This window comes from Mus caroli, chromosome 18 (assembly GCF_900094665.2).
Source record: "Mus caroli chromosome 18, CAROLI_EIJ_v1.1, whole genome shotgun sequence".
NCBI lineage: Eukaryota > Metazoa > Chordata > Mammalia > Rodentia > Muridae > Mus > Mus caroli.
The window spans coordinates 70,665,942-70,680,293 of record NC_034587.1 but is presented as its reverse complement, the minus strand read 5'-3'; the positions used below and the strand labels follow the sequence as shown (position 1 = coordinate 70,680,293).

At 50.0% G+C, this 14,352-nt stretch overlaps 1 protein-coding gene across 2 annotated transcripts; it reads right to left on the bottom strand.

Moving 5' to 3' along the window:
- Nucleotides 1–283: 283 nt before the first annotated feature.
- On the bottom strand, nucleotides 284–5,678 carry Cxxc1 (CXXC finger protein 1). Of its 2 annotated transcripts, none has more exons than XM_021150606.2 (15): nucleotides 5,332–5,678; nucleotides 4,530–4,648; nucleotides 4,326–4,426; nucleotides 3,810–4,045; nucleotides 3,528–3,719; nucleotides 3,150–3,176; nucleotides 2,828–3,073; nucleotides 2,550–2,669; nucleotides 2,233–2,417; nucleotides 1,750–1,957; nucleotides 1,565–1,675; nucleotides 1,390–1,439; nucleotides 1,191–1,287; nucleotides 815–967; nucleotides 284–736 (listed from the first exon to the last, which is right to left on the bottom strand). In XM_021150606.2, exons 1-15 carry the CDS (start codon nucleotides 5,332–5,334, stop codon nucleotides 590–592), a joined length of 1,995 nt encoding a protein of 664 aa, XP_021006265.1. In that variant the 5' UTR covers nucleotides 5,335–5,678; the 3' UTR covers nucleotides 284–589. The 2 variants fall into 2 exon arrangements, with proteins under 2 accessions (XP_021006265.1, XP_021006266.1); XM_021150607.2 differs by having other exon boundaries at nucleotides 302–736; nucleotides 2,562–2,669; nucleotides 5,332–5,677.
- Nucleotides 5,679–14,352: the final 8,674 nt, after the last annotated feature.

The window sequence follows — 14,352 nt, the reverse complement described above, 5'->3', positions numbered from 1 at the left end:
TTTTGCTTTAGCTGACTCCATTTTGTGTGCTTCACACAACCATTCTCCCAAGCCTCGCTCACCACAGCCTGCTTAGCAATGCCGACAGGATACCGTTATACCAAAATAGGGGCCGGAGTACAGACTACTGGATTTTCCTCATGTGAGGTCAGACTCACAGCCAAAGGGAGGACAGGATGGGTCAGCTCCATACTCCCAGCCTGCACATTTACCACAGCCTGTCTGGAGTACAGCTATGCTACCTCCCTCTACCTTGTCTAGGGGTTGGGACAACTGGCAGTGGAGACTATTGAGAGCCTTGTTGGTTCTTCACATTTTTATTAATAAAACCTGGTTTTGGGGGGTGGGTATAGGCAAGGAAGACTAAACTTGAGTCTCACCCCAGCCCTGACTATGGAGAGAGGAGACAGACAGTGACAAAGGGAAAGCAGAGACCCCTTTGATAAGGGCAAACGGAAGCCAAAACGTGGATGGTGAGGATCAAACAAAGGGCAGCAGAAGAAACAGATGAATGAAGGGACGGACAGCTGGCAATGCAGGGCCACTCCCCTAACTGAATGCAGGGTAGAGAGGCTCTGGGCTGGTGAAGTCAGCGGTCGGCACTAGAGCGAAGGTCGGTAGTGAGTGGATCGTGTTGGATCGTTTGGTGAAGCATCAGGGCAAGTAGCCCTGCTCTGTTGGTCATGGCGGTGCGTACATTACGTTCCTGCTCAAAGAGCTCGTCCAGCTTGTACCACTGCCAAGGAAGTGGAAGGAAGCATGAGAAGCAGCCCCTGGAGCCCGGGACTTTGGTCACACCCAGGGTTAAACCTACCACCCGCACACGCTCCAAGTCCACTTCTGCACGCCGAAGCTTCTCCCAGCAATAATGGCGATTACACTGGCGCTTGGGCAGGCGGCAGAAGTCACCTGTGAGCTCAAAGACATCACGTACAAGTGGACACCCACAGACCTCATCAGCTGGCACCTGCAGAGACACCAAGGGTCGGTGTGGCTAGGTGAGGAGGAATGGAGAATCTGAAGGAGAGTGAAAAGGAGACAAAAGGGTAGGAATGGGAGATGGCTGAACAGTAAAGGGAGGGGTGGAGCTGACAGGAAGAGAAGGAAGGAAGAAGGAGGAAAAGAACAAACGGATGTGCGACATGGAGCAGGGGAGAACAGTATGCAGAGGGTTTGAGAAGAAACCTTACTTTGGGGTCCCGGGAGTGCTCAGGACACAGCACCTGGAGCCGCTTACAATATGTCTTGCTCTGAGGATTGTAGACATCACAGAAGAGTCGGGTAGCCCTGGGAGGTCAGCAGGAGGGTGGCCTTGAGTAGCTCCAGGCCCACGTCCAAGGCCCCACCCCAGCCACCCTTCTCCTAACTCCACATGGCAGCCTTACTCACCCCTCGATGCGTGTGGGGTACATGGACCCAAAGGACGTCTGGCTCTCATACTACAGGGATGAACACAAAGAAAAGAACTTTGGGCGCCCTTTCATGCCACCCAAGCAACAAATCTGTCCCCTGTGGGCCCACAGACACCCCTGAACTATCCACTCTCTTAGGACGGCCTCCTGACCTTAGCATAGCAACGTTCCATGTGACGCAAGGCAACTCGTGGGTTGATGGGATGCCCACAGGAGACGCAGAAGATCTGCAGATCTGTGTCATCGCTGTCATTCTCGTTGTTCTGCATAGGTTGAAAGGCAGGATGAGGCTAGGCAGGACTCATACTGGGTCCTGCCCACTCTACGGCCTCTTTACCTCCTCATCCTCTCGCACAGCTTGCTGCTTAGCGCGAAGAATGATGGCCTCAAGCTCGTGGAATCTGCGCTCCATTTCCTGAAGGCGGGTGCGGGCGCTCTGCTGCTCACGGCGGATCCGCTCAAGTAGCTTCTTGCCGTGCTCTTCAGCGATGCAGGGGCTTTGCTGCCACTGCTGGATGCGCTGGGGGAGGATCTCATAGATTCGGCTGCAGGGAGAGAGTGAAGTACGGGCAGAGAGGCACCAGAAGCATTGAGTGAGCTGACCAAGGGACAGAGAACAAGGATGGGCCACCCGAACAGGTGCAAGGCTGAGTAACCTAAGGGAGGGGGAGGGGCAGATAGTGACTGAATGGCAGCTTCCTGTACCGATGAGGTTTGACTGACTAGTACATAGACAACTAACTGTAGCTATATGGAGGGAAGTCTGGCCATACCCTCACTTTCCTTCCTGACCCCCTTCAGTGCCCTGGGAGAGACTCACTTGGCTGCCAGCTTCATGCCACAGTCATCTGAACAATACTTGGACCCCGGCTGGGCAGCCCGCACACAGCCAGGCCCCAGGCACTGTGGGAGAGACGCAGGGTCCTTGGCATCAGCCCTCTCTGGGTGTTTCCATTTGTCTTTATGTTTCTGCTTCTGTCGATGCCGTTTGTACCTCTCCTCCTTCTAGAGGGCAAGACTCATGTCAGGGTTCAACAGAGGTCAGCCTCAGACCCTGGCTGCCTCGCCACCGCACATGTCTGGCTCTGTCTCCATTTCCCTCCCTGTGCCAGCCTCTTCCTCTGACACCTGCTTTACCCTCTCCATCACCTTCTTCTCGGACTTCTTCTCTCGGCGCTTCACGTGCTTCACCTTCACTGCCCGCTTCCTCAGTGCAGGATCCAGGAACGGGGACTCTTCTGCATCGCTCATCCAGGGCTGCAAGCAGGGAGTGCACTGACCCACCTGACACCTCAGGGTCATGCCCGCCCACCTGCTCAGTTCCCAAGCAGCCTGTTCACCTTCTGTCCCAGTCCCACTGTGCAGCCTCGCCTTCTCCCCTCCCTCCCCCACTACAGAAGGAGCCTGTCACTCACTAGGCCGTGATCATCAAAGGCCCCAGCACAGAAGTCCTGGTACAGATCGGGGTCCAGTGCTAGGTCCTCATCTGAAAGTGGCTCAGGTGTTGCTGTAGCCTCTGGTGGCTCCTTAACCACTGATGACAACACTGTCCCCTCATCTTCACGGATACGCCCCAGCTTCTGGGACTGCTGTGGCTGCTGTTGAGTGGGTGGTGGCCGGCGGGGCCTTGGCAGGGCCTCTGAGGGTGTCACCGGCGAGAGCTGCGGGGCAGAATCTCAGGACTGGCCCTGACCGCCCTGCCCGCAGCCCTGCCCCGCCCTGGGGGGCTGGACTCACCGAGGAAGGGAAGTACTTGTACGATTCCTGTGCGCAGGAGGAAGGCCTAGGTCAGCCCCAGGAAAATGGAGGGCCGCCCTGTCCTAGCCCCATCTATTTATCCTTGCCTTGCCTGTCTAACGAAGGTAGCTTCATCCCTCCCCACACCACAAAGATAGGCTCCATCCTACCCAGCTGTGCCCTGGCATGCCAGACAACATAAATCTATCCAGTCCCCTCCAGAACTGTCATCTGAACTTGCTAGGCCCCTCCCACCCACCTGGACACAACCAAGCTCCACCCCCACCTACGCTTTCTCATTTGTAGCTCAAGCAGCCCTACTTGGGCCTCCAGCCCATGCTCCCCTATCTGATCCTGCCCAGCTCTGTCCATGCTCACCCGTGCCCGCAGCTGACACTGGCGAAGCCGGCACTTCTGCCGGATCTTGTTGGGGCCCCCAAACTTCTTCATGTCACGGCAGAAGTCACAGTGGCCACAGTCCTCAGTGCGTCGGCAGGCCTCGCACTCACCACACATCCGAGCTGATCGTTTGATTTGCTGCTGCTGCTGCTGCTGCTGTTGGTGGTGGTGCTAGGAGACAACAACCAGGGTAGAGCTCAGGACAGAGATGAGGCCTAAAAGTCGAACTTTCCCCCAACCCCAAGCACTGCAGCTACTCACCTGGCTAGGTGTGGCCACCAAGGGCTGTGGAGAAGATTTGTGGGGCGAAGCAGAGCCCCGAGCAAGCATGGCCCCAACCCCTGTCCCTGACCCTGCCCGGCGCTGCAGCTCTGGATCTGAAGCCGGCCTCTTGCGCCCTCCTCCCTCATCCCGGGGCTCACTGCCGGCCCGCTCACTGCCATCCCTCTCCCGGCACTTTTTGTGGCGGTAACGAATCTCCAGCTTCGGGTCCTTCTCTGTGAGGCAAAGAGTGGGGCCAGGGTGGGTTTGTGGGAGGGATCTGAATGGTCCCAGAACCTCTTTCTCTTTTCTTGCCTCGCCAACCTGTCTGGCTCATGCTACAGGAGAGAGCTGCCCCTTCCTTTGGGATCCTCCACAACTGCTTGCATTGAACCTGGCATTCCAATTCATCACTCTGGCCACACAGCACACCATCATTACCCAGGATCCCTCCCATGACGGCTCCTCTTCATCTCTCAGAGCCCACTTCCTTCCCTACCCACGTGCAGGCCTCACCTCGGCACTCCCGACAGTACCATTCCCGGATGGCCTTGGCCATCTTCTCAGTGATCCGGATGCAGTCTCCATGGAACCACTCGTTGCAGTTGTCACATCCACTGCATATGACAGAGCAAGTGGTAGAGACATGAGAGGTATGCCTCCTCTGGGGGCCCCATCCCCGCCAGCCATCAGCCCGCGCCCCTCTTGTCCCCAGCTCACATCATGAAGCAATTGATGTCCGGTTTGCGGCAGATGCAGTAGATGGGAGCGTTCTCCCCATTCTCAGACTTGCTGTCGTCCCCAGCATCCGGAGGTTCCAGGTCTGAGCCATCTCCTTCCTGTGAGACCCACCCCCACGATGGCTCCTTAGTCCCCCTCCCGCCTTACAGCCCCACCACGACTCACCACAAATTCCAACTGTGTCTTTGGACTTCCCATTAGCCTTTCCACTCTAGTTCACCCAGACCCTCTTCCTCACCTAACTCTGGTGGGCCTCATTATTTTGCCTAAACGCTTCTCCATCACTCGGACCCTTCCATCACACACACACCCATTCTGTCAAGCATCCTGTCCGGCTGACTGCTCATCACATACACTTACCACACTGTGTCCCCCTTAAAGAGTTCTACTCGGATAGCACTTAATTTATCCAGCTGTCGTCCCTTGCCGGCTTCCCACAAGTGTCTACAACTTAGCTCATGGACCCCACCCCCGAAGACGGTTCTCCAGAGCCTGTGCAAATACATTCGTGGCCAAGTCCTTATCTCTCTGGCGAAGGAACTTCGCGTGAAGGTTTCCCACCAAACTGCCATCTGGAGTCCCCACTGAACTTCCGCGATGGGGTCCCCCCCAACCTACAACGGATCATCAAAGAACTCACAGATGGTTCACCTCCAACCTCACTCACCGGCCCGGAGACTGGGCACACAGCTCGCCGGAGACCCCGTGCGCCTGCCAACAGGCAGCGGTTGCCAGTCCCCCGGACCTCTGCCTCTGAACCCCGATCCGACCCGGTACTCACCATATCTCCGCTCACAGAGCGCCCGCTCTGGACCCTGTGCAACAACCCGCGAAGCCGAACGAGCTCCCCGGCAGCGTCCGCGGCGGGAGCAAAGGCGCCCGCAACTACTTCCGCCACTGGTCCCGCCTCCGCGGCCCCGCACTCTTTAACTCCTCACGCCCGGCGCGACGGCTTTAGCAGCAAATAAATAGGTCTCCCACCTAGAGCCGCGGAGGTCTCTCTGTCGCCGCCATCTTGACCATCGAGTCCGTAAGACAGCGGAGACCATACGTTCCGGGAAGCATGGCCGCGCCTACAGTTCAGGTCCTCCGAGCGCGCCGCCACCTTGTCAGCCAAGTCCGTACGGTGGCCGCCAGAGGGCAATATGGCCGCATTTGCTTCGACGTTGCGACGCAGACGTCGTCAGCCGCTGAGCGTCATCAGGCGGACTCCGTGCGTTCCTAGGCAACAAATAGTAGCTTCCGGATCGCGGCTTCCGAGGGGCGTGGCCATCTGGAAGTTTGACTCGGTACAGAGACTGCTGCTGCCACAGACAGGATAATCCTGTCACTGCCTAGATGTGTCTCATTCATTCCTGCAACCAACTATTTACCCTTCGATGATGCTTATCAATGGGATGCCAGGCCTCCGGAGGGAAAATGAATGCGGTGTCAGTACCTGCACCAGTTGTTTCTCCACTTTGATCTGCCTCTCCCATCATGTTTTTCAGCTAGATCTCGCTTTCTCGCTCTTTTTTTTTTTTTTTTGACAGCGTCTCTCTAGTCCCAGCTGTGTTTCAACTCACTGTGTAGACCAGGCTTTCCTCAAACTAACAAAAATCCACCTGCCTCTCACTCTCAGGTACTGAGATTAAAGTCATGCGCGCTCACATCTGACTTTAAAAAAAATTTTTTTTTAACTTCTTAGTCTTGGTGGCACATGCTGGTAATACCATCACTGCTGGGGCTGGAGTTAGAGGATGCAAATTAACAAGGTCTGCCTGGAGTTCAAGTCCAGCTTGGACAATTTGGAAGCCCTATTGGTGGTATAGGAGGATGGGAAAGGAAAAAAAGAAAAAAGAAGAAAAAAGAGAGAAGAAGTAAAGAAATGGGTGTATAGCTAGCTCATAAAAGCCAGTACTGGGCTGGTGAGATGGCTCAGTGGTTAAGAGCACCCGACTGCTCTTCCGAAGGTCCAGAGTTCCAGCGACCACATGGTGGCTCACAACCATCCGTAATGAGATCTGACTCCCTCTTCTGGAGTGTCTGAAGACAGCTACAGTGTACTTAGATATAATAAATAAATTTTAAAAAAAAAAAAAAAAAAAAAGCCAGTACTACCGGGTAGTGGTGGCATACGCCTTTAATCCTAGCACTTGGGAGGCAGAGGCAGGTGGATTTCTGAGTTTGAGGCCAGCCTGGTCTACAGAATGAGTTCCAGGACAGTCAGGGCTACACAGAGAAACCCTGTCTCAGAAAAAAAACAACAACAACAAAAAAGCCAGTTCTATCACAGTTTTATTTCCATAGCCCTGAAATGAAAACGAGGTGCCAGGTCCAGTAATTCCCTAGTAAAAGCATGCAGGGCCTTAGTTTAACTCGTAGTGTTACAAAACCAAATAATGACAAGAATTCGTAGGGCCAGTGAGACGGTTTAGCCAGTAAAGGCCCTTGTAGCCCAGCCTGGCAACCAGAGTTCTATTCCCAGAACTCATACAGGAGGACGGGAGGTGAGGACTGACAACAGCATGCTTAGTGGTTTTTGACTTCCACACTAAAGCTATAGCTGGAGTAAAGTAACACACACACACACACACACACACACACACATACACACACCACACACGGGAGGGGAAGGAAGGAGGGGTGAGAGGACAAACAGGGAGGTCTAGAGAGATAGCTCAGGGACTAAGAGTGTTCTTGCAGAGGGCATGAATTCAGTTCCCAGCACCAACATCAGGCAGCTCACAACACTAAATCCGGCTCCAGCGGAAGCCTACTACTCCCTCTTCTGGTCTCCAAGGGCACTGTGCGCACACAAACATGAATGACTACACACATAGACTTAATTTTTAAAAAATTACAAACTCATAATTCTTTTTTATCTCAACTCAGGGTTTCTCTTTCAAGTCAGGGTTTAGGTACAGCCTTAGCTATGCTGGAATTCACTCTACATCAGGCTGACCTTGACTTTACAGAAATCTGCCTGCTTCTGCCTCTGCCTCCTAAGTATTGGGAGTAGGTGTGTGCTACCACCACTGGGCAAAAAGATAATAATTCTTAAACTGACTTCATTTTTTCCTTGGCTCTATAAACTGCAGAATAATGTCACAGCATGCCACACTTTATGCATTTCTTTTTCTGCTTTTTGAGATAGACTCTTTAGCCCAGGATGACTTTAAACTTCCACCTCCGTCACATGGTAAGTCCACCAGAGATCATACACAGACATCTTTTTTTTTTTTTTTTGGTTTTTGGTTTTTGGTTTTTCGAGACAGGGTTTCTCTGTATAGCCCTGGCTGTCCTGGAACTCACTTTGTAGACCAAGCTGGCCTCGAACTCAGAAATCCGCCTGCCTTTGCCTCCCGAGTGCTAGGATTAAAGGCGTGAGCCACCACGCCCAGCTATACACAGACATTCTTAAAGTTGACTAGAAAGTCTGTTTACTGCCGGTGGCTGAAAGAGACTTTCCCAAATCATGTAGGCCCCATGCCTCACTGCTGTTGGTCTTTTAAGCACACAAAACACATTCCAGGTTGACACACTGTAGTTAACAAGACTAGTTAGCAAGACTAGTTAACAAGACTAGTTAGCAAGAAGCAGCACTACAGAGGCCAAAAGCAAGGTTAGCACATTTAGGAACTTTCCGAGACACACCCCGGAACCAATGACTTAGCCTTTGTCTCTGTTTTGGCATGGGGACTAGGTCTTTGTTCCTGCTGGGTTCCGAGGCCTGAATGGTGCTTTTATTTTGGTGTCAGTTGCATTAAGGCGTGGGGACCTAGCACCTCCAGAGTGCTAGGATAAGAGGCATGTGCTGGGGTGTTGAGGATTGAACCCAGAGATTCAGGGTTCACATTGCAGGCAAGCATCCTACAACTGACCATGTTCCAGCTGTCTGTCTGTCTGTGTGTGTGTATGTGTGTGTGTGTGTGTGTGTGTGTGTGAGAGAGAGAGAGAGAGAGAGAGAGAGAGAGAGAGAGAGAGAGAGAGACTAAATCCTTCACTCCTTCACAGCCATATCCCAGTACTTAATCTGGACAACTAAAATTGGTGTTTCTCTTTTCTGCACACCATTGTGTGAGACACCTGACTTTTAAACTGACAGAACATTTTCAAGTGGTATTCTAAATAAAATTGCAACAAATGTTAACATAGCTTCATACTTTTTCCTGACTTGACAATCCCCCTGCAGGTTGGGGAATTAGCAGGAAACATGAGAAAGAGGAAAACCTGAAGAAACGTTGTAGACTAACTTGCTTTGAGTTATTTGCTTTTGCAAGGGCTCATGATTCACTGAAGAGTGATAGCCCAGACTCAAATAGTATCCAACAGCAACGAGTGTTTATTCTGCAGAAATCCAGCATGCAGGGGTCCACTAACTATCAGAATCGAAGACACGGTGTGCTTCACAGGCATAATTTAAAGGGAATTGCAGGGTGGGGGTAGATGTCCTTTCACTTGATTGGTCAGCTATTGGGTGTCTCTGGGATTGGCTGGGGCTCTGGAGACTTTGCAGAACCTTTGCTGAGGGCCTGGAAACATGCTGACTCATGGCCCTTGCTGGAGACCGAGTATTGGAGCAGCTTCTGATTGGCTGCCTTCAGGTGGGGTTTACTCTAGTTACTTGTTTTGCTCTCTTCAAGATTCTATTTTACAAGTTTGATTGTGAGGTTGGAGAAGTGGCTCAGCAGTTGTAACTGCTCCTTGTTCTTACAGAGGAGTCCAGTTGGGTTCGCCAACTGTGTCACAAAGCTGGGCCCTAAGATGGCAGCACAGCTGCAGACACCCTTGAATGGCTATCAGAGCTTAGCCAGGGCTGATGGCCATGAGGAAACACAAAGCTGACACCCTGCATTTCTCAGAAACCCCGTGTCTTAGGGTTTCTATTGTTGCAATGAAACACCACAACCAAAACACAAGCTGTGGAAGAAAAAGTTTATTCAGCTTACACTTTGACATTGCGTGTCTACTGTAATTTTAATTTTTAAATGATGGTTCTTAAATGCTTTAACTTCCCTTGTAGCCCACCACCCACCAGAGGTAGTGGAAAAGAAAGGATATGGGGAAAGCGGACCTGTTTAGAACTAAGGTGGTGTAGCAAAAAGCTACACACAACAGAAAGGTTCTTTGGAGCAACTCCCATCTGTGTTGTCTAAAAATCAGCAGTTCAGTTCACAGTTCACAGGTGGCAGTGAAAGAACCTGGTGGGGAACCCCCCACTCAATTTCCGTTCAGCGCGCACCCAAGAATCACGAACAGACAGCCAACTTGATGTAAGAACACGAGGTAGTTTAATGACGGAGCTCCAGGCCGACACATATCTCCCCGCAGGAGACAGAGGTGTCGACCACATGGTGAAGCCATAATGGCGGAACTCCGGGTCGAAACGTATCTCATGCAGGAGACAGTGGTTTCGACCCCCCAAAGGCTTGGAAGCTAGGGGTTTTTATAGAAAAAGGGTGGGGCTCGGGGAGGAATTGGCGCGGTTTCACATGATTGGTCCATTTAAACATCAACAGAGTGTCAGAAGGGAAGGAGATAGGAAGGCACTAGGCCAGTCAGGACATGTAACGACTGGCCTGCCCGGGCATGTCCTGGTCTGTTCTGCTATGTTCTCAGCCCCAGGTTTCAAAGCTCACAAACAACTCTTAGGGCTATTTGACATAAATTACATGAATCACATGTCTCAAGTTTTATTTCCTTTCAGCAGCAACTCGATCCACTCACAAACACTTCTTGGATATACCAGCAGTTTAGTTTGGTAGAGTCGGGTTAGCAATAGCAGTGACATAACCTAGCAGAGACAGCCAGGCCTCAGCCTCTGCTCCAGTCACCAGGAAGGACCTGGAGGGATGCCAGGAGTAGTCCTCGGCTGTGCCTCTCTCTGGGAAACAACGATCAGGGAAGACGAGAGTCTCACAAGCATTGCACAGCTAGCTGTACCAGCAAGCCAATCTCTCTCTCCATCACTCTGTGGGGTCCTATTTATACCTTCTAGACATCATGTGTCCTTCACGTGGCTTGTCTTAGCACAGGTCTTGCCTCAAGAAGGGTCTTGCCTCAGAACACGCATCCAGTCAGCCTGGGTCTTCAGAATCTACAAAGAAACTGCAGCACACCACTATAAGTTTTTTTGGTATGTTTCTCTCTATGGAGTCCTGACAAATGCAGCTCAACTATGCAATGTAAGGGGGACCAATACATGTGTGTGTTGTTAGCAAAGAATCCTTCATCACGTGTCCTTTCACATGCTTGCTTTAGTAGAACATCCACTCTTTGGTGTCTGCTTCAGGGAAACGTTCTTTCACGAGTCTGCCTGAGCCTTTCACACCTTTCAAATGTTTGCCCCAGCAAAACACCATCCAATCGACTGTCCTAAGAACCCTTACGTTTCCACTTCAGTCCACTCCTGAAGGTCCCTGAGACACAGGGTAGCCTGGATAGTTTTATGTTAACTTGACACAGCTAGAGTCACCTGAAAGGAAGGAACCTCAACTGACAAAATGCCTCCATAAGATCCATCTTTAAGAGTGAGAGAGGGACTGGAGAGCCGGGACTACAGAGTGAGTTCCAGGACAGCCAGGGCTACAGAGAAACCCTGTCTTGCAAAACCAAAATAAATAAATAAATAAATAAATAAATAAATAAATAAATAAATAAATAAAGAGTGTGAGAGAGGGGTTGGAGAGATGGCTCAGTGGTTAAAAGCACAAACTGCTCTTCTGAAGGTCCTGAGTTCAAATCCCAGCAACCCCGTGGTGCCTCACAACCATCTGTAATGAGACCTGACAATGTACTTAGATATAATAATAAATAAATCTTTGGGCCAGAGCAAGCAGGGTCGACCTTGGTAATTTTCTCTTCACAACAATAGAATTAGTCCCTAAGATAAGACTTTGGTTCCAAGAAGTAGGGTACTGCGCTGACAGGCCTGACCATGCTGCTTGTTGGGACTCTGAATTAGGAAAGCAGTTGAATGCTTTAAATGCTAAGATTTGGGGGCATTCTAGTGAAGACAATGGTACTGAGAATAATATAGATTGGCTTCAGAAGTTTCAAAGGGGAAGATTATTAAATGGCCATTCTTGTGCTATTTTGGCAAAGAATATGTCTGGTTTTTTTTTTTCCTTGTCCTAAAAACCAGCCTGAGGCTAAATAGAAGGGTTGTGTGTTGATGTTGGCAGAGGAGATTTCAAGAAGTACTGACCTTGTCCTGTGCTTATTAGCAATTCCTCTTATGCAGATCTATAATGAAAGGGGGCAAAGAGGAAATTTTTGTTTGTTTGTTTTGTTTTGTTTTGTTTGAGACAGGGTTTCTCTGTGTAGCCCTGGCTGTCCTGGAACTCACTTTGTAGACCAGGCTGGCCTCGAACTCAGAAATCTGCCTGCCTCTGTACAGTTTGAAGAGAAAAGGAGCACTAGGAAGTATAATGCAGCTCTGTCCAGCACTCAAGGAGATTTAAAAAAAGGTTAAGGAAGAGCCTAATGCTAAATGACACTAATAAGGTGGTGACCTCAGGGCAAGACCCTGCCTAGCTAAGCTTCCGAACTGTGAAAAGGACTGAAGTAAAAGTTTAAGCAGTGAAGGAAACCATAGAAGACAGAAGGCTGATGAAAACGTATTTGAACAAGAGAGCCACGTCCCAGCCCCCAAAACAAGAATTTGGCAGCTTCAGCCACATGTTTCTGGATTTAGAGTCAAGAAAAGCTGAAAGGAGGTGGAGACTTGAAGAACATTCTGACATCAGACATGGAGAGGCGTGGACTTCCCAGCTGGCTCTAGGTACTGCTTTGATCTACTGTTGAACGACCTCCGTGGGGATACCCCCACCCGAGTCACGAGATGGCGTGCACCCAAAGAATCACGGGAGACCATCTGGCTGCAAACACATGAGGTAGTTTAATGATGGAGCTCCGGGCCGACACATATCTCACGCAGGAGACAGAGGTGTCCACGAAGCTCAAAAGTTAGGGGTTTATATAGGAAAAGAGTGGGGGTAGGGGAAGAATTGGCGTGGCTTCACACGATTGGACAGTTTAAACATCAGCCAACTGTACATGAAGAGCGAGGTAACAGCAGAGCATCTGGTTAACATTTAACCCATGTCAGAAGGGCAGGAGATAGGGAGGCGCTAGGCCAGTCCGGACATTCTTGTATGTCTTCCCTATCTTTATGGCTAGTTGGTTCCTGGGATGACTTTACAGCCTTTGTTCTTTGCTCTAGGCTCAAAAAGCCCTCCTAACTAGCAAGCCGTATGAGTCGTGGATCTTGAATTTTAATTTTCTTTCACTGTTTCTTCACTATGCCCTCATTTAGAATGGCAATGTATATTCTACGTCATTATATGTAAGAAGTGTGTGATCTGTTCTTCTTTATTTTTATTTTACAGGGGGTTACAGTTCAGAGATTGCTATTTGTCTCAGATACTTTGAACTTTGGACTTTTTAAACAGTGTTGAGAAGACTATGAAAGATTATGGGGACTTTTGAAGTTGTACTGGATACATTTCATTACGATATCACAAACCTACTGGGGCCAGTGATTGGAATGTGGTGGACTGAATAAACATGTCCCCCACCACACCCCGGCCAAGTTTAGTCATAGGGAGTGGCACTGTTTGCTAGGAGGTGTGGCCTTGTTGGAGGAAGTGTGTCACTGGGAGTGGGCTTCATTTGAGGTTTCAAAAGCCTAAACTAGGCAAGATTCATTATATAAGTTCTCTTCCTCTACAGAACCTTGACTACATAGGCCTCTTGGATCTTAGACGTTTTGAGACATTTCCTGACATTATTTCTTCAAATTTCCTGTGTTCTTTTCTCTCTAGGTATCCATTTTTGTCCCTGTGACTAACGACCCATTTCATATATACTTACTTGGCTATGACTGACCCCTTTTGCTCTCCCATCCCTACTTAACCCTTCCCTCCCCAGTATTCCCTCTTCTCTTTCATATCATAAATATTTGCAATTGTCTATTTGGTGTTTGTAGAGTATTGTTGGGAACAAGCTAAAGAAATGCATTCTTAAGTAGCACCATTTTGTCCTCAGACTCCATTTAATCATCAGGAGAAACTAAATTCAAGGTTCCAGGGCCTAGGGGACCTGGGGACTTCCTTATAGCTAAACAGCCTCTGTTGTAAACAGGTGTCTGAGTCCAGCCATCTCAAGGACAATTTCTCCATCTGCTGGCAGGGTCAAACTAGTTCAAGTTCCCAGGCCTAGGAACGAACACCTATCCCACTTCTCCATACTCTTTTCTTTTTTTAAAAAATTATCTGAGCCGGGCGTGGTGGCGCACGCCTTTAATCCCAGCACTCGGGAGGCAGAGGCAGGCGGATTTCTGAGTTCGAGGCCAGCCTGGTCTACAAAGTGAGTTCCAGGACAGCCATGGCTACACAGAGAAACCCTGTCTCAAAAAACCAAAAAAAAAAAAAAAAAATTATCTGTTAACCTACATAAATAATATATAAATTTCTGTTATGTAAACCAAGGTGCATAAGTTTCCTTGGCTTCCATCTTGATGCATCTAATCCCCATAAAGGCAGAATCTTTAAGCTCGCCAAATTGGCTGCTTTCTGGGATCATCTGGGAGTATTTAAAAAAAAAAAAATGCTCTGAATGTCTGAGCTCAATTTGCTCCCAGTCCCTGGTGTTTGTAAAAGCTGCACCTGATGACTCTGCAGCAGGTTCGAGAGCCACTGTTTGAGCTGCTCATGTTATTTCGGAACTCTGGGCCTCTAGCTGGGCTGGCTGTGGTCACAGAGGATAACCAACTGAATTCACCCACTGAGAGCGCCAGGGCTCCAAAAGTCAGCCTTCT